Source organism: Bactrocera tryoni, unplaced genomic scaffold, assembly GCF_016617805.1.
Source record: "Bactrocera tryoni isolate S06 unplaced genomic scaffold, CSIRO_BtryS06_freeze2 scaffold_25, whole genome shotgun sequence".
NCBI classification, from domain to species: Eukaryota; Metazoa; Arthropoda; class Insecta; order Diptera; family Tephritidae; genus Bactrocera; species Bactrocera tryoni.
The window spans coordinates 21,426,842-21,445,916 of NW_024395977.1; the positions used below are offsets into that span (position 1 = coordinate 21,426,842).

Consider the following 19,075-nt stretch of genomic DNA (forward strand, 5'->3'; position numbering starts at 1 on the left):
GTTTGTTGAGGCTCGTTTTTTGCTGCACCGAGGCGGGTGCGTAACAAAATAGTGGTCCGAGTCAATGCTAAGACCTTGGCGTGTAAACACGTCTAGAACACTGGAGACGTGTCTTCCGTCTATCACATTATGATCGATCTGATTGGTTGCTTTATGATCCGGAGACAGCCTGGTAGCTTGATGTATTTTCTTATGTTGGAATCTAGTACTACAAATGGCCTTATTTCGGGCCCCGGCGAAGTCGATCAGCCTCAATCCATTTGGGGATGTTCCTTCGTGGAGGCTGTTTTTCCTTGCTCACCCTGACGTTAAAGTCGCCAAGAACGATTTTGATATCGTGACGTAGGCTGCTCTCGTAGGTGCGCTCCAAGCGCTCAAAAAAGACATCTTTGTTCACATCGTCCTTCTCTTCCGTCAGGGCGAGCTTTGCTTTAACGCGAATTGTGGCTAGACGTTCATCCACCGGGTTGAACGACAGTACTCGGCGACGGAGTCTCTCTCCCACCTCGAATCCCACACCGAAGTTGCGCTCTTTTATGTGGTCGCTGTAGTAAATCCCACAAGGACTTATTCGCTTCAGTCCTTGTCGCGACCATCGCATCGACCATGCACTCTAACGAGGACATCAACCAGCTGAGCAGCGGCACCTTCCCAATCAAGGTACCGGACATTCCAGCTTCATGCCCTTAAATCCTTATCGCATGTTGTCATGTTGTCTAATCCGAGGCTGTTTATGCTTTTTCATTGGTAGTGTTTCTTACGTGGCGGGTCCCAAACCCAGCACGCAACCCTGTGGAGGGGATGTTTCGCCTTTAAACGGATGTTTTCTGGCTACCCAGGGGATACTTGGTCAAAGACTGGAAGTCGTGAGCTGCTTGAGTCATATGTAAAAGAATCATTTCTGGCCACTCCCAAGTGAATGGCAATCAGAGAACTTTCCTCACTTGCGTGAACTTCTTCCCATGACTTCCCTCATATGCGAGTTATTCAATTCATTATAAAAAACATATGTATGTATTTATCTGGCTTTCCAAAAATGTAATGTTTCAATAAAATTTAACTGGTATTACTGTTAAATGTAAAAAATATACGTTTTTCAGCTATATATGTCTCCTTGAATAATTTCATTTGTATTTCTCGGTATTTCTGTTTTAGCAAATTTAGTTTTATTCTCGTGTCTATCATGTTTTGCTTGTTGACAAATTGAACAATAATTTACGAATCTTGATTAAACCATTTTTCTTTAATTCTTTAAAATTTTCATCGATCCCGCTATGATTTAATTTGATTTCTTTTCCTATACTATTAAAAGCTTCTTATTCCTTTTCTATATCTTCTAGAAAAATATTACTTTTTAATGCGTTAATATTCGAATATCCGAATACTTTATTAAAAATTTCTTGAATTCTTACAAAAACTTTTTGGTTTGGACTAAAATTTTTAAAACTTTTTAAATTTAAATCTTTATCTAAATCATTATTTATTATTTTTATAATAAATAAAAATCCTTTTATACTGAAAATATTTCTTTCGTAAATATCTTTATTTTTTAATCTTTAATCCGTGATTATCTTCCCATCCACTATGAATTGTAGCACATCTCGTCTATTTTCATTGATTCCGTATTATTTATTTCCTCCATGTTGTTGATTTCCTTTATATCGCTGACCTGTAATCTACTTTAAAAGTCTGCTACATTGTATTAGTTTGCTTTTATGAATAGCAAACATGTATTCATTTAATACTAATTTCCATTTTACAAATTACCTATTTTCTTCTTTTCAATTATTTAGCCAAGTAAGTGGTTTATGGTCCATTTGTAACTTAAATCTTCTACCGTAAAGGTATTGTTTGAAATATTTAAATGCACAAATTATTGCTAATAATTCCTTTCCTATAGTTGAATAATTCGTTTGTGATAACATGTCAAAAAAAATGTGTGTCTTTTTTAAAAAATGCAGTTTTTTCGATTTGTATTTTTAAATTAAACTCTTCCTTTTTTTAAATTTTGTTTATTTGTTCTTCAAGTTCTTATAAACTTGTACTAAATATTAATTCATTATATAACTACACATATTTAATTTATGAATGGTTGTAAAACATGTAAAATCATTCTTTGAAAAGTTGCTAGAGCATTTTTCTCTCCAAATGGCATACGTATGTATTCGTAATGTCCAAATTCAGTTGAAAAAGCTGTTTTGTGTCTATCTTTTTTGTCTACTATTATTTAATGAAATCATTTCGCTAAATGTAATTTTGTTGTTGGCTCAAACGCAAAATGGGACATGGCTCTATGCTACAAAAAAGGCCTGCAATTTGAGTAAGAACGAAAAGTTTTTTTTATAAAAAGTAAGCAACATATTTTGAAATTATATTAGCTAGTAATTCCTCGTAAGCTTGGTAACTCTTGCCCAACTTCATGGGAACGTAGCCAGAAAAACATACGATTTGAATGTCAAATGCAAAATGGGACAACGTTATCTCTTGGAACTGAAATAAGTTCTGCGTTTAATTTCAATAAATACTCATTGTATATTCTTCGTGTGTTATATTTAAGTGTTTTGCGAAATGGCTCCGCGCGGAAAGCAAACAAATTTCGAAGAGCGACAAGAAATTGTGAAACTTTATTCTGAAGGGCTATCAATTCGCGAAGTTTCCAATAAAAAAACTGTAAAGCCCCGATCTACAGTGCAGAATATTGTGACGCGATATATCAAGAAGTTTCGTTTGGCCAACAAAAGTAAGGAAGGTCAAGGAAAGAAACTTAACTCCCATGATAAGCGTCGAATATTGAAGGAAGTGAAATTAAATCCTTTTGTTAGCACTCCAGAATTAAAACTTTTTGCTGAAAAACATCTTGAAAAAACAGTGTGCGCAGAAACAATCCGTAATGTTTTACGATCCAATGATTACCATGGTCGAATTATGAGGAAAAAATTTATCAGCGTTAGAAACAAAGCAAAGCGGCTAAAATTTGCTAAAGAATACTTATCAAAAGCCGAGAGTTTTTGGAATAGGTTTTATTTACTCATGAAAGTAAACCGAACACAGAATTTAAACGTAAAAATACACGTGCCGCAGTAAATCACGGTGGTGGTTCTATGATGTTTTGGGGCTGTATGTCCAGCGCAGGAGTGGGAAACTTAACATTTGTCGATGAAAATATGAATAGGTTTTCCTCTCTTGATATACTAAAGGCAAATGTCAAGCAAAGTGTAACTAAATTGGGTATCGATAGCAATTTTGCATTTTACCAGGACTCCGATCCCAAGCATACTTCCGAAGTTGCGAAGACGTGGTTAATCCATAACTGTCCCAAATTATTGCAACCACCTCCACAATCACCAGACTTAAATGTCATTGAGCATGTATGGGAAAATTTGGCTAGACGTGTATACAAGAACCGATTTAGTTAAATCAATGACCTGGAAACTGTAATAATGGCTGAGTGGCTAAAAATCCAACCAGATTTTTGCAAGAAATTAGTGGAATCTATGCCAAGACGTCTCCAAGCCGTTTTTACCGCAAAAGGTTATGCTACTAAATATTAATTTAAAAAAAATGTTTCCAAATATTAACAAAAATAATATTTTGCATTTGACATTCAAATCGTATGTGTGTATATTTTTTTGGCTTAGTTGCCATGAAGTTGGGCGATGGTTACCAAGTTTACGAGAAATTAGTAGTTAATATACATACGTTCAAAATATGTTGCTTACTTTTTATTAAGAAAATGTATCGTTTTCACTCAATCTGGAGGCCCTTTCAGTGGCTGTGTGCCTTACCAAGTTTATCAAAAATGTTGTCTACGTTTATTTAATTTCCTGCAATCTATCACAATTCTCCAGTACAAAGAGTTGTCCATTTTCTTTGGAACTATCGATAATGATGCGTTGTATCGTGAATGATTCCTCGTGATGATTCCATTCTTTTCCATTTCGTCTATTTGTTTCTTTATTTCCTTTTTGTGAATTTCCGCATACCTGTATAGTTTTGAATATATCGGCTTATCTGTCGTTGTTTCAATATTATGAGTCACTTCTTTTGTACTTGTTAAGTTATCATCTTCTTTAAAAACAACTCTTTATTCTTTTTTATTATTTTTCTTAATTCACTTATTTCTTCGTTATTAATTTCACTGTTATTTAATTTTTCGAAAACTTCTTCATGTGAATCACTTTCTTTTTTATATTCACTTTCACTATGAATATCGCTCGTTATCATAATATCATTACGTAATCGTCTCCAAGAACATCATACTTGTATTTATAATCTTGCATATTTTATTCACATTTCGGCTCTCATTTGATCATCTCATCTTAATCTTCTTGTATTGTTGGATCACAATGTGCAAATTTAACCGAATTAGTTTTGTACGATACCATAACTTCATTTTTTATTGCACTAAAATATCATTCCCTAAAATACCGTCATATGATTTATTTTCTAAAACCGGCATTACAAAAAATAAATAGTTCTTTCGAATTCATCGTTAAAAATGTTAAAACTCTTGTTTCAGCTTAATCTTTTTTTCTAATTTCTATTCTAATTCTTTTGGAAATCTATTTGTGTTTATTACTGATATTTCGGATATTTATTGGGTAATCTTCTGCTGAGGCTGGTGTTGGAAAATTTTCTAATATTAAATTATTTGTTCAATTGGTTCGACGTTTTGTCTTCTCGTTTGTCTTAAGTCCTTTCTAAATTGTGTTTCTTGATATTGCGGTCTTTGTAAACTCGCATTAACTGTATTTCTTCTGTCAAAGTTTTGGTTTTTATTAAAAATTATTATCATTATTCGCATTACTGTACCTAATATATAGTATTGTCCACTCCTTTGATTTTGATTTTTTTACTGAAAAGTGGAAGAATGAGGTGGAATTTGAAATTGTGCAGTATGAGAAGTATGCGTGGTTGTACTCCGAGTTCACGTAATCAGATCACTGCCACGCCGACAAAACGCCATTAACCGAAAACCTATACAGTGTCATAAATAACTACTAAATTAAGATATGGAACTCAAGTTCCGCAAAGGAGATCGCTGTAGCAAGGGCCACCTGTAAGCAAGCAACTTAGAAAAAAAGGCGTGGCCCCTGCATCTAATAATGTACATATCTCCTAAACCACCAAAACTAAAACAACCAAATTTACCCAGTTCAAATATTGTAAAAGTTTCTACCGACAGTGTGAAAATGCGATAAATCAATAACTTAATACGCCAGAGACGTTAAAATTTACCTTGATTATGGTATGAGAAGGCTTTGTGGGAGCCAAGGTAAATGTTGGATGATGGGCACCGCTCATTTTTTGGGGAAATACCTCAGGACCCGACCGACCGATTCCGACTAAATTTAGTACGTTTATATTCTTCTCATATTCACAGTGCGAACACGGCCGAATCGGACTACAACCACTCCTACTTCATATATAACATTATAACATTTTCCAAAAATATTGATTGAAGCCATATTATGTATAGAACAATTTTTTGGTTTGAAAGTTAATAAACAAATTTTAAGTCCACCGTTTCTGTACAATTTTAAGCGATACTTTAGGTATTTCGACTACAAAAGCCTAAGGACAAATAGGAATAAACTCACAAATTAACTGGGCACTAAACCTAAACTGGAAATGAAATACAATTAAAATTCATTTAAACATTATCATTAAACTTTATATGTATTTTTTATTCACAAAAAATTACAAAACATCTTCGTCGTTTGAGTTGTTGCACGCTGGATTCCCATTCCAACAAAATCGCTCGGAATGGACTGCAATACAAGAGTCAATTAATTTTTCACTAAACAGTTAATATTCAATTCACACTTATTTGGTGAGATATAAAATAAATGAGCGGACCAATTTGGCGATCATAACAAACCTAGAAACAAAATGTATTTACATACATACTTAAACTTGAACACAATTTTGTTGAATTAACTAAATATGTCTTATTTATTTGTTTTACAACATGTTAAAATGTCTCTTTTAAACTGTGGGATGACTATTGTTTTTAATACTCGTATCACATTTCATCTTCAAGTGAATATCTTAATAGTTTTTAGAATAAGGTTGATATTAATTTATAAGTATCTTGCGTGAATTTGTTATTTATTAAGGCCCGAATGGAATGTATGTACTAAATTGACTGTCGATCTGCAATAATAAAGGTTTTAGTTATAAACAACAAAACCAATAAGAATGTATACCTTTATGAATGTTTCGTCTTCGTGTTTTATATTATATAAGGATATATTTAAATTATTTTTCAATTAAATAATTATTTAAAAAGCTTATCTGTTGAAAATTTTTTCACAAAATGTGTTGAATAGTTAAATGTATTTGTGATAATTACAAGTTAATAAGTTAAATGTATTTGTGATAAATATGTGTTGGTACCACTCTTTGACCATAGGCTGCGCTATTTTTATACTTTCACAACATATGTATAACCAACCAAAACCGACATAATAAAATTTCAGGATAAGATTTATCTAAATTTTATATCGAAATTAATTTTAATCCTGCTCAGAAATCTGGTCTTATAAATTGTTTCAGAACAGTAATAATGTTGCTTTAAGATTACTCCCAAATCCTATTCTGTTATTTCCAACGAATTTTACGTAATTATTCGCAATTCTTGTGTTTGAATTATAATATCAAACTGTTTGATTTGTATGATCAAACGTTAAAATTTAAATAAGATTCTTTAGATTCTTGCCACTGGTGGCGGAAAAACAAAGACCGTATTCAAGCTGAGAATTATTCATTCTAATTTTATTTTGATATTTGTGAGCCTTACATATATACTATTTTTGAAGTCTTACTTATCTAATTAAATATACAATGGACCAATAAAGTTTACATACACCTAGTTCTATTAAATTACAACACGTTTATGACAACAAACGTTTGAAACAACAAAATTAATAAATTTTTTGGTTTTTTTCTACCCATTCCAGATATGTATATTTAACATTAAATATAGCATATCAAAATATTTAATGCTAAAGCTTAAAATGCGCCTAATTCATATCAAGACACCAATGATTATTTATATGAATCAAAAGTAATTACAATAGTTTTACCGGTTTTTGGCCAACATTTTGTTGCCACTATTGTCTCTAGACGTCGACGGTTTTCCAATAAGCTCCAGATATTTTGAGTAGAATTAATGTCCGGTGATTGCGGGACCTATGGATTTATTTTTAATTCCATAACAACCCTGCACATATAAGATACAATGTGTATTTTTGATATGAATTAGGCGCATTTTAAGCTTTAGCGTTAAATATTTTGATATGCTATATTTAATGTTAAATATACATATCTTGGAATGGATAAAAAACACAAAATTTATTAATTTTGAAACAAATAAACGTGTCGTAATTTAATAGAACTAGGTGTATGTAAACTTTATTGGTCCACTGTATATGTATGTACTGCATACTGACTGGCTGACTGGAGTCATGTGTAGGTGTGAGGGCGAGCTAAAGTGAGAAGGCGAAACATCCCCTACATAGGGTTGTGCACTGGGTTTGGAACCCGCCACGTACAAAAAACAACCCCAATGAAAACTAACAACCAGCCTCGGATGAGAGAACCCCCTTTTGATGACGACCACGGCAAACGAAATAAGGACTATGAATTAAGGGCATGCACCTGGAATGTCCGGTCCTGGTACGACGAGGAGGGCCGTGTCGCAGCGGAGAGAAAAGTAACTGCCTACCTCGCAACGTTACGATCGACCACAACACGTGCGGGATGGTATAGATACCGAGAGTTGAAGAGGAAAGCGAGACGCATTTGCAGACAGAAAAAGAAAGAGGCCGAAATGCGTTAGTATGAAGAGCTTGATAAGCTGGCCAAAATGGGTGTTGCTCGAAAATTCGACGAAAAAATGCGGCGGTTTACAGAAGGTTTCAAGATCGGAGCATATTTTTGTAGAACCACCAAAGGTGATCTAGTCAGCGATGCCCAGAGCATACTTAAATTATGGAGGGACACTTCTCAACGATTGGAATTTAAGTGTGCTCTGCCCAATCCACAAAAAGGGAGACCCCACAATCTACACAATTACCGTGGGATAAGCCTCCTCAACATCGCGTATAAGGTTCTATCGAGCCTATTGTGTAAAATATTAAAGCCCACCGTCAACAAACTGATTGGACTTTATCAGTGTGGCTTTAGACCTGGCAAATCAACAACCGACCAAATATTCACCATGCGCCAACTCTTGGAAACGACCCGTGAAAGGAGAATCTACACACACCACCTTTTCCTCGCACGAAAAAAAGCTGCCTTTATGCCGCGGCATCTGAATTTGGTATCCGCGCAAAACTAATATGGCTGTGTAAACCGACGTTGAGCAACACCAAAAGCTCCGACAGGATCGGTAAGGACGGGAAGGATGATATTGATATCACGGCCTCAACACCCGCGCCGTTAATTCTGCTTTCTCCAGACTGGACAAGGAAGCAAAGCAAATGGGTCTGGCAGTGAACGAGGACAAGACGAAATATCTCCTGTCATCAAACAAACAGTCGTTGCACTTCCGACTTGGCTCTCACGTCACTGTTGACAGTCATAACTTTGAAGTTGTAGATAATTTCGTCTATTTAGGAACCAGTATAAACACCACCAACAATGTCAGCCTGGAAATCCAATGCTGGATTACTCTTGCCAACTGGTGCTACTTCGGACTGAGTAGGCAATTGAGAAGTAAAGTCCTCTCTCGACGAACAAAAGCCAAACTCTTTTAGTCACTTATTATTCCCGTCCTGCTATATGGTGTAGAGGATTGGACGATGACAACAACTTATGATTCGACGTTGCGAGTTTTCGAGAGAATTGTTCTGTGAAAGATTTATGGCCCTTTGCGCATTGGCCACGACGAATATCGCATTCGATGGAACGATGAGCTGTACGTGATATACGACGACATTGACATAGTTCAGTGTAGCGGCTGTACGCTGGCTAGGTCATGTTGTCCGGATGGACGAAAACACTCCAGCTCTGAAAGTATCCGACGCAGTACCCGCCGGGGGAAGCAGAGCAAGAGGAAGACCTCCATTCCGTCGGAAGGACCAAGTGGAGAAGGACCTGGCTTCGCTTGGAATATCCAATTGGCGCCACGTAGCGAAAAGAAGAAACGACTGGCGCGTTGTTGTTAACTCGGCTATAATCGCGTATGTGATGTCTACATCAGTAAAGAAGAAGAAGAAGTATGTTCTGCACCCACATGTGGTGTTTTTTAACTATACAATGCAATACGTGTGTGTGTGTATGTGTATCGCATTGTTTATGCTGTATGGTTTGGGATTACTTCAAGTGCATTGCCTAAATGTATACATATTTTGTCTGTAGGCTAACGTGTGTATACATCTTCACCTACGAAATATATTTGTATTGTTGTAAATTTGAGTGTATGCGTATTGCATATTAAAGCATACATGCCTCAAATATGTAGGTGTGTTGCATATAAATGCATATATTTTTATGTATTTATTTATGTATGTATGTACGTATGTCCAATATCTTTGAAAATAGATATTTAACATTAGTGGACTGTATATGTGTTTATAATACGTATTAAATGGCACCCCTTGGCACCAAAGCTCATGTTAATTTTTGAACACTTGTATCAATATAATAAAAGGTTAACCATTTCGGGGTTTCCAACTTTTTCAAAGAAAACACACAGCAATTTCAAACTTAATGGGGAATAATTATTATAATTATCATTCGAAATAACATTATTTATTTGGCATTTATTTTTTGAAGATTATCGCTTTCAAATGTTAATATGGGGCAAAGTCTCGATGGTCCATCCATTCAGTCCAATTTTCGATGATGAATCCAAGCGGGATTGTCCGCATAGACTTTAGACTTAAAATATCCCCACAGGGAAAGTATAATGGTCCGACATCACACGGCCTTGATGGCCAATCGACCTTTTGCTCACCGAAATGTTCTCTCAATTAAACCATTGATTGATGCGATGTGTGAAAAGTGGCGTCCTCATGCTGAAATCAACTATCGCCGAGATCTGGAGCTTCAATTTCGGGCATCAAATATGTAGTCGGTTATCATGGGGCGATAACGATTGTTGTTGTTTTCTGTTCTTGTTCGAGTTGACAGTCCTTGGCCGAATAAAAATTCGGGTCCTATCCAGTTACGTAGACCCAACTGTAGTGGAAACTATAAACCCGATTGTCGTGAGCGATAACGGTACACTCTCAGCTACGGCTGCTATATTTTCTTCACTGCGTGCTGAACGTGAACTATTCGCTCAAATATTATCCAATAATCCTGGGTCTCAATGTGTGTGATGATGTTGCGAATTGGGCGCTCAGTATTCCGATTAAATATGTTGACCATAAATTGAGCGAATAGCGTGAAACACATTCTTTACAGAACCTGAATTTTCGTAGTAAAGTTGAACGATTTGTAAATGTTGTTCAGGAGTAAGTGTTTACACGCTGAAATGTCAAACAATATTGAACAAAAATATGATGACAGCTTTACACGACTCACGACTCAATGTGACCAAAATACATCCGGAAATTGTCATTAAATTCCCCGGTTAAATGATAATTAAAAAAAAACTAGCCTTAATTACTATGCCAAATATGAGCGCGTTCTGCCAACCAGTTTGTTTGCAGCAGCTGCTTAAGTCGGTACCCCTCACTAGTGCGTTGCGATTATTACAATGGATAAAAATATCGAAAAAAATTGTTCCAAATTTTGTATTACTAACCAAATTGCTGAAAGCTGAATTTTTTTCAAAATGAGTACCATGAACCATGGACATGCTTGATCATGCGAATTCCGTCCCCACATTCATGGAGAGTTTTATCGCGACCGTATTTGAATAGTTTGGCCGGTAATTCACTGCTCCCTGCCACTTTGTTGTTCTTCAGACGGATAATTGTTATTGGAACCTCATCATAATCGGGCAATGAAACATTTATTCCATCATCATCAATTGAAGCCTTTTTTTTAGACGCCGCATCTTTTTGTGAAGTTCCCTGCCGGACAACTTCTCAAGCTCTTCAAACTCACTCATTTTGGCTTCTTTTTGATTCTTCTTATGTATACGCTATCCTCTTCAATTCTCGGTATCCGCTGGTGTTGTGATAGATCGCCGTCCCACAGTTCCATTATACCGAGTTGTTGATGAGTGCTATAGGAAAGTAGGGGTCCTAGTCGAGTAGAAAATCGCTTAGGTGTCGGTTGGGATTGTAGTTTCTCGACATCGTACAATATCTAAGTATATCGTGGCGGGGGCAGTCGTTATATGCATCAGGACTCGACGATTGAGTCTTTCTCATACCACACATCCCACGCCGAATTGGCGCTTCTTTATATGACCGCTATAGTAAATGTGAATAACAAATAATACTCGTATCCGTCCTTATTCCGTCCATCGTATTTCTTAGACCGCGATGATGTCAGCTTTTACTTTTACGAAGACATCTACCAGCTGGGCACTTTCCTAATTTAGGGACCAGACATTCCAGGTGTACGCATTTAAATCGTAGTCCTTATTACGTTTGCTGTGGTCGTCATCAAAAGTGGGGTCTTTCATCCGAAGAAGTTGCTTCTTTTCATTGCGAGTGTTTTCTACGCGGCGAGTCCCAAATCCAGCGCACAACATCGCTAAGCGAGTAGTATAAACTTTTCTACACATTTATATAGCGAGCTGCAATATTATTTTCTCTTAAGGGAGGGCCTGCTTTAGAAGCTTCAAAAAATCGATTTTTTTATTTTTTGCTTCAATCTCTTTAAAAATTATCTAAGAATATTTCCCCAAAGTTATAGAGAGGAATTCAAAATATTGTCGAAGCTAGAAAGGAAATAGTGACCGAGCGTCTGGCAGATATATTAGTCCTTGGGGAGAAAGCGCGATTTCTCGGTTTTTCATTTTTACGATTTTTCTTGATTGGTGGGCATGATAGAAAAAAACTAAACGTCGTACGGAATCGGGGCAAAGTTTATTATCCTTGGCATTAAATTATCGTCTATTTAACCCTTATGTTAGTAACCAACTTTACCGACATCTTTTAGCAACCGGGTACCGGGGTACCCACGATCTGAGAATTAAAAATTTTGTTTGTTTTATTAAAAAAAAACAATTTTTTTTAAATTTTTCCTTCAAATATTAATAGTCGGTGAAAATTTAAAGAAAAAATATATAATAACAACGTAGAATCGTGAAAGACATCTAAAACCTATTTGGGACACCCCAGGTAGTCGGCCGGCTTTTATTGTTCGGAGCCGAGCAGATGCCATTCGAGAGAGAAAGAAAAACTCAAGGTTATTAGCGCAAACAGCCAAAATCGTAGACCCGTGGCCCTTCTCAGCTGATACGACCTATACATTCCTAGTGTTATGGGAGCGAATAAGACAAGGGAGCAGTATTCGACAGTATTTGGATTTCACGAAAAGGTTACCATGTGTTCCTACGTTCCTAAAAAAATAAAGCAGTCATTCTGATAACGACAATACATTCAGATATATCAGTTGGTGATGACGCTAAACAAAAACCAGAAATAATAAATTTTTATAATAAATATAAAGCTGGAGTTAACACAATGGACCAAATGGTGCGGAGATACACCAGTCAACGACGATCTTCGAGGTTGCCAATGGCAATGTTCTTCAACATGCTAAATATTTCTTCACTTGCGGCATATATAATTTATTATGAAAATAATAAAATGATTGTTAAAAAAATGACAGAACGTCGTCAATTTATGCGTAAACTAAGTGAAGAACTAGCAGTGCCGATGGTTGAACATCGCACGGCGAATCCACAAATAAAGCGCCACTTCTCCACAAAGAATGCCATTGAAAGTGTATTAGGCCATACACTGACAGAAACAGTCGCGATAAATCCTGGTTTAGAGACTCCAAAAGATAAAACCAGAAGGAAAAAAGTAACAGGATCTTGTCATATCTGCAATGCTTTGCCAATAAGAAGACGGCGAAAGACATGGAAGGCCTGTGCCAATTGTCACCAACCTGTTTGTGACGAGCACTCAGTTAATCGTGTACAATGTGTTCAATGTCATTAATTATAAAAAAGTGTAATATTTCTTTATTTTTTTAATAAAATTTAGTTGCACGCATTAATAGAAATTATATGCAATTTATTTCCTATGCTTTCCACTGTGGGTACCTAATCCTGCTAATAGGGCGATGGCTAAAGTTTTAGCTTATTTAAAAAAAAATAAAAAATAAATCAATTAAATGAACTCACAAATAGCTTTCTTTTAAGTTAAAAAACTACGATTTTAGAGCTTAAAATGAAATATTGAATTTTTTTTAAGCTATTCACATAAATACACCGCGGTGGGTACCCGGGTACCCGGTTACTAACATAAGGGTTAAGCTAAATAAAACTAAGAAATGTCAAGTTTGAAGATATGTTTAAACAACATATAGTAAAATTTGTTTCGTAAAAACCCCCTTTTTTAAATTTTAAAAAATTTTATAATTTTACACTTTTTTTTGAAATTCTCTTAATTCAACTAGAGCATAAGTTATTAACAAATATGAATCTCTTTGAATTTTTTGTTTCCGATAAAAATTGCGACCTGCATTCTGCGCACTGTCCAACAAATGTACTTGCGAGATGCATCGGGAAATTGCTTCCCAAAGGCAGAATATCAAAGATTTCGTATTCAAAAAAATTTTTGGGTGATGTCTAAATATATAACTATAAACCCTAGAAATTTCGCTTTAATCAATTATTTTATTACTTCCCAAAAAAATCCTCAAAAAGTCGATTTTTTGAAGGCTCTAAAGCAGGCTCCCCCCTTAAGGGCGTATTCTGGTTTAGAAATTCAAAAAAATCGATTGTTTTTTGCATATTTTTATGGTATAACCTTTCAAGAAAATTTCCCTAAGAGGACTTTTCGAAATTCAAATTATTTTCCGAGTTACAGCTCATTTTGTGACTCCGACTGCGCGCGACTAGTTCTTAAACTTTAAAATCGTTTTTCTCATAATTACTTTTCTAGAAACGGTGTGCATGATATCTCAAGTTCTACTCAACCGATTCACATGAAATTTTACACAGAGCTTTCTTATACATTATAGTATCGCACTACGATCAGCTTTCGAAAGATTTTTTTTTTTGAAAAGTTCCTAACAACTTTTTTCAAACCTCCACCATTTTCTAATTTTTTTTTTTTCAAAAACGTTTCGTAGTACGATAACTACACTTTTACTCTTCACGGATTTCGCATAAATTTTCATTTTAGGTCACGGAAAGGATTTATATCCTGCACACCAGGACAAACCATTGTTTCATCAGTTTCTACTTCGCCGACCTGCAGTTTTTTTAAATTTAATTTTTTTCTTATATTATTTATGTTTTGTATTCTTAGAATATCAATAAAAAGCATGTAAAAAAATGGATAGTCAAAACAGTTTTTGATTTTTTTTATCGCGTCAAAAAAAATACCTAAAATTCGGGCTTCTAAACCAGAATGCCCCCTTAAGACTCCCACATCACAGTGTGAATCTCCGAAAAATCATCTTCGAACTATCGCGATTTTTTTTTCAAATGTTGAAATTAACTAATCGGTCCTGTTGTTTATTTATTAATAAATACATTCATGGCGAATACAAAATGTTTTTTTTATATTAGGTGTATAATATTTAAATAAATTTTTGAAATGACACGTAAGAAAAAGGTTCTCTAAAATGTCCACGATTGCGGCCGCAATTTTGATCTAAAACAAAAATTTCAAAATGATTATTAATCTGTAAGAAAATCGCTACCGCGCTATAGCACCTTTTTGGTTTTTTTTTAATTTGACAAAATAGCGGTGTTTGAACAAAATGTATCGAATTTTGCCCTTTTTTCGGCTGTTTTTCGTAGAACAACAAAATCCGTAGCGCGATGATGATAAAAATGGTTTTTCCAAATTAGAACAGTAAACGCTGTAGCGACCGCAATAATTTGATTTTGATTTCAAAATATGAGGGAATTTTTATTACAGTGTAGTATACTACATTCATTGTAGCATTTCATTTCATTTTATTATATACTAGCTTTTTACCCGCGGCTTCGCCCGCAGTGGAGCCATTAAATAAGTATGAGAGATAAAGGGTAAGGTAATGTTATTGCTTGGCTGAGATCAACAATTTTTTAAAATTACTGCAGACAATGAAGTTTTAACACCTTAAAATATGCGTATTGAAATGCAACAACAAATGTTAAAATATATTTCACCGTAACAAAAATAAATTCTGAATTCTAACAATTAAAAAAAATAAAATAAAATATAAATAAAGTAATAATCTAGGTTATTTATGTAGACAATGTTATAAGTTTTCCCGTCGGGCTCAAATATGTGTAAATTCCGGGCATTAGATACACGTGAACAGGCTACATAAAGTTGACCATGAGAGAAGCGTGGGTTTTCTAAATGCACTCCTGCTACCTGTAATGTTTGTCCTTGTGCCTTGTTTATAGTAACAGCAAAGCTAAGCTTGACAGAAAACTGAACCCTTTTAAATTGGAATGGAAGGTCAGTGAGAATAATTTTTATCCGAAGTATTTTAACACTATTTCCCTTACCGACACCTGTTAAAATAGTAGCACCAAGTATGTTCTGTCCCAATTTCGATATCCGAAGCTTTGTTCCATTACATAGCTTAGAAGCATCTAGATTTCGCATAAGCGTTACTGGTACATTTAGCTTCAATTGAAGTTTATGTGACGGTACACCCGATAGTTCAAGTGAATTTAAAAACTCCACAGGATATGAAGTACTTAGTTTCGTATCTATAATTGTATCCATTGACAAATATTCCTTCATTTCTCCTTGAACTAGTTTTAAAATGTCAGTGTTGATCCTATTAACAATTTAATTTTTTGGTGCTAATATTGCCCTTGCACACAACCACTGATCACTACACAAATTTTGTTGCAATTCCGGAAAAACATTAGCAATGAGATCCACATCACTTTCTACTAAATTACAAAATTCTCTTGACAGTAATTGTAGCCTTCAGCGTCAACATCTGAACAACCATCACCAATTTTCAACAACATTTCGGCGTAAAGTCCTGAATACACGTTATAATGAAGATGCACTCTCATATTCGTTTTCAGATAGAGTTCTTCAACTGTCAACCATAAGCGTGATTATTTAATGCACGGTTGAATTCCATCTGCTGGTGTCTGGAGTGAATTACTGGGTTTGACGGAAATCACCTAGAAATTGCTTTGACTCATCTGTAACATTTAATAATAAAGTTTTCAAAGGCTCTTTTGGTTCACCAAGTAATGGAAGTGAAACTTTACCACCGGAACAGCACATTCCAGCAGTTTCATCTTTCCATTTAAAAGCATCGCAGTACTGACATTTTTTATTCATTGAGTCAATAACAATCAATGGATGATTATAATATTCAATTGAAGGATCATATTGAAACCTAGTACCAATAAACACAGCCCAATCATTACGCATGAAATTTCGGCGGTGCGTGGTCTGCATGTCTGCATTATGAATTCTTCTCGCCTGCGATTGTTCTGGTGTTTCTATCGCTCTTCTATTTGTCTGCAGTGCAGCTTGTCTTTCTAAACGAACTCGTGCCTGAAGAGGCGTTTCAGCTGCTCTCAAAACTCTTTGTCGCTCTGCTTGTTGTTGTCTTCTCAGCTCTGCGCGAGCCGAAGTTTCTTGATTTCGTGCAACTTTTGCAGCACGGGCCCGCGATGAATTTTTGGATAGACCAGATTTCCGCTTCCGAGGCATTTTCAAAGAAAAGCAGAGTAAGAATTAACATCAGCGAGTAAGATCTAAAATAATAAAGTGACAGCTAACCAAATAAATTACGGATTATCTCAAAAATTTGAATAGTTTTATACTGTATGTAACGACAGAAGAAAATAACAATAAATATAGAAAAATTAGAAACAGTTGAAACTATATTCAATTGAATTAGATATTGTCGTCACCGCCGGTAATACAGTGGGACGGTATTACAGTATTCAGGGTTGAAACTTCATTACTGTAATGCTAGATGGCGTTAAAGTAGCTAAATTTGACGATTTTTTGACAAACAATTGTTTTATCTTTCGTATTTTTTTTTTTTCCAATATAAAATACCCTATGTTACTTCTAATACCTTCAAGAGTATATGTACAAAGTTTCATGATGATCGGTTAAGTAGTTTTTGCGTAAAAGCGTAACAAACAAACTTACATTCGCATTTATGATATTAGTATGACTATTTATTTATATATTAAATGATTGTTTACATTTACAGCAACTTTACAGAGGAACAACTTTCCAAACACAACAGTCTAATCTTATTCAGCATTAAAGACAAAGACCTTTTTGGTATGACCAGCCAATACATAGGTGAGTGTTACATAACTTTTGCGGACCTCATGGCAAATGAAAATGAACAAATTCATATGGAGCTATCTCGACCACAGTACATAGGTAAATTAAAGTAATATTGCATTTTTCCACCTATTTTTACCAACTTTTATTTGCAGAATCGGAAACTATTCGTGCGTTAGAATATAGACAGGGTGACAAACAGGCACGTGATTTTTTAAAAAAGTTAAGAAGTAAAATGTGAAATTATATCAAGGCAAACGTTTTATTAATAGCTATGTTTATATATGCATTATATTTTTATATTATTATAATGTATATTAAACTTTTACTCAAATAACTACATGTCTTTAATTGTTTGTTTTTAATTGAAAATAGTAGAATAAACTTCAATAAATGTGAGTGTGTTCATAAACATTTCTAAATTTTTTGTTATGATTTTACTAAAACAACAAAACGATTTAAATTCTAAATAGGGTACCTAATTCTGTTTTTACACAGTCCTCTCAAAAATAAAATAAAAATTTGGTCAGTGTGGACCTATTAGTGAATCAAGAGATGCCAACGGAGCTCTTATCCGTTCCCATTCCGCAGATATTTAGACTAATGAACCTGCCCTAGCTCATCAAGCTACAGATTCGTGCAATACTGCAATGGCCGGGTTCCAGTCTAATGATAAAGAAAAGCTTGATGCTAGAGATAATACTCTTAGACTTTCACTAGTTTTGAACGCACAGTCAGCGAACTCAATGCTAATATCGCTACTCTACAATCGATGTGGATGGTCACCATTATGAAATAAGCTGCGTTTCGGAGCTTTATATCAAAGTACTTCTTACTTTAAAGCAGCTCCTTTGGCTTGGAATACGCTACCTCAAAGCCGCAGGAATATATCCCAATTTAAAGGAGTTCGAAAGTGTAATGTCTCGATGCAGCTGTGCTGGCATGATACCACCCAGGGGACGTTTATCCAGAAGGTTTGACAAGAAAGCGCAGTCAATTTCAGGCACTTCGAGGGGTACTATCAAATTGTAATAATATAATTTAAGGTTAATATTATTGAGCAAACTAATATATATTATACTAGGAGCGACCCGCCGCGGCTTCGCACGGATGCAATGCTGATGCTAAAGACATTACAGAAAAACTGTGAACATTGCAGTGGATGTTGTTACATACACATAGCGGCTTCGCACGGGCACTCAACATGACATTAACACAAATATTCACAATTTTTTGCGTCGAATTTAAAAAAAAATATGAAATTTAATTCTTATATATTATTTAAGATTTTTTTGTACTTCCTTCATTGTTTTATATTTTTTTTGTTTTTGTATTTTTTATTAGTGTTTTTTATATTTTTTTACGTTTTAATTTTTTTGTTTAATACGTTTCTTTTGTTTATTTTTTCTCAACATCAGGTTTTTTTGTTTATATTTTTAATTATTGCAAAGAGGTCATAATCCCAAAAGAAAAACCTTGTATTGTGTTAGAGCTTCCCTATGAACTATATTTGATTTTGTTTTATTCTGTGGGAACAAAATAAATTGATTTTCAGGGGCTCCGACCCGCGATAGTCCAACATACATTTGACCGTGAGTAAAACACTTCTTTCACAGGTCGATCCCTACTAATTCGAAGGTTTGACCTTGGGACTTGTTAATCGTTAATGCGAAAGATGTTCTTACCGGAAATTGAAGCCGTTTAAA

The 19,075-nt window shown here is 35.0% G+C and overlaps 1 protein-coding gene across 2 annotated transcripts in view; it reads left to right on the forward strand.

Moving 5' to 3' along the window:
* LOC120780516 (protein unc-13 homolog 4B-like) overlaps nucleotides 1–17,763 on the forward strand; it is a 257,200-nt gene extending 239,437 nt beyond the window's left edge. For both annotated transcript variants that reach the window (XM_040112786.1, XM_040112787.1), the window contains 2 exons: nucleotides 17,290–17,468; nucleotides 17,525–17,763. In XM_040112786.1, the coding sequence (XP_039968720.1) occupies nucleotides 17,290–17,468; nucleotides 17,525–17,610 (265 nt within the window). In that variant the 3' untranslated portion in view covers nucleotides 17,611–17,763. The remainder of the gene's footprint in view (nucleotides 1–17,289; nucleotides 17,469–17,524) is intronic.
* The last annotated feature ends 1,312 nt before the right edge of the window (nucleotides 17,764–19,075 follow it).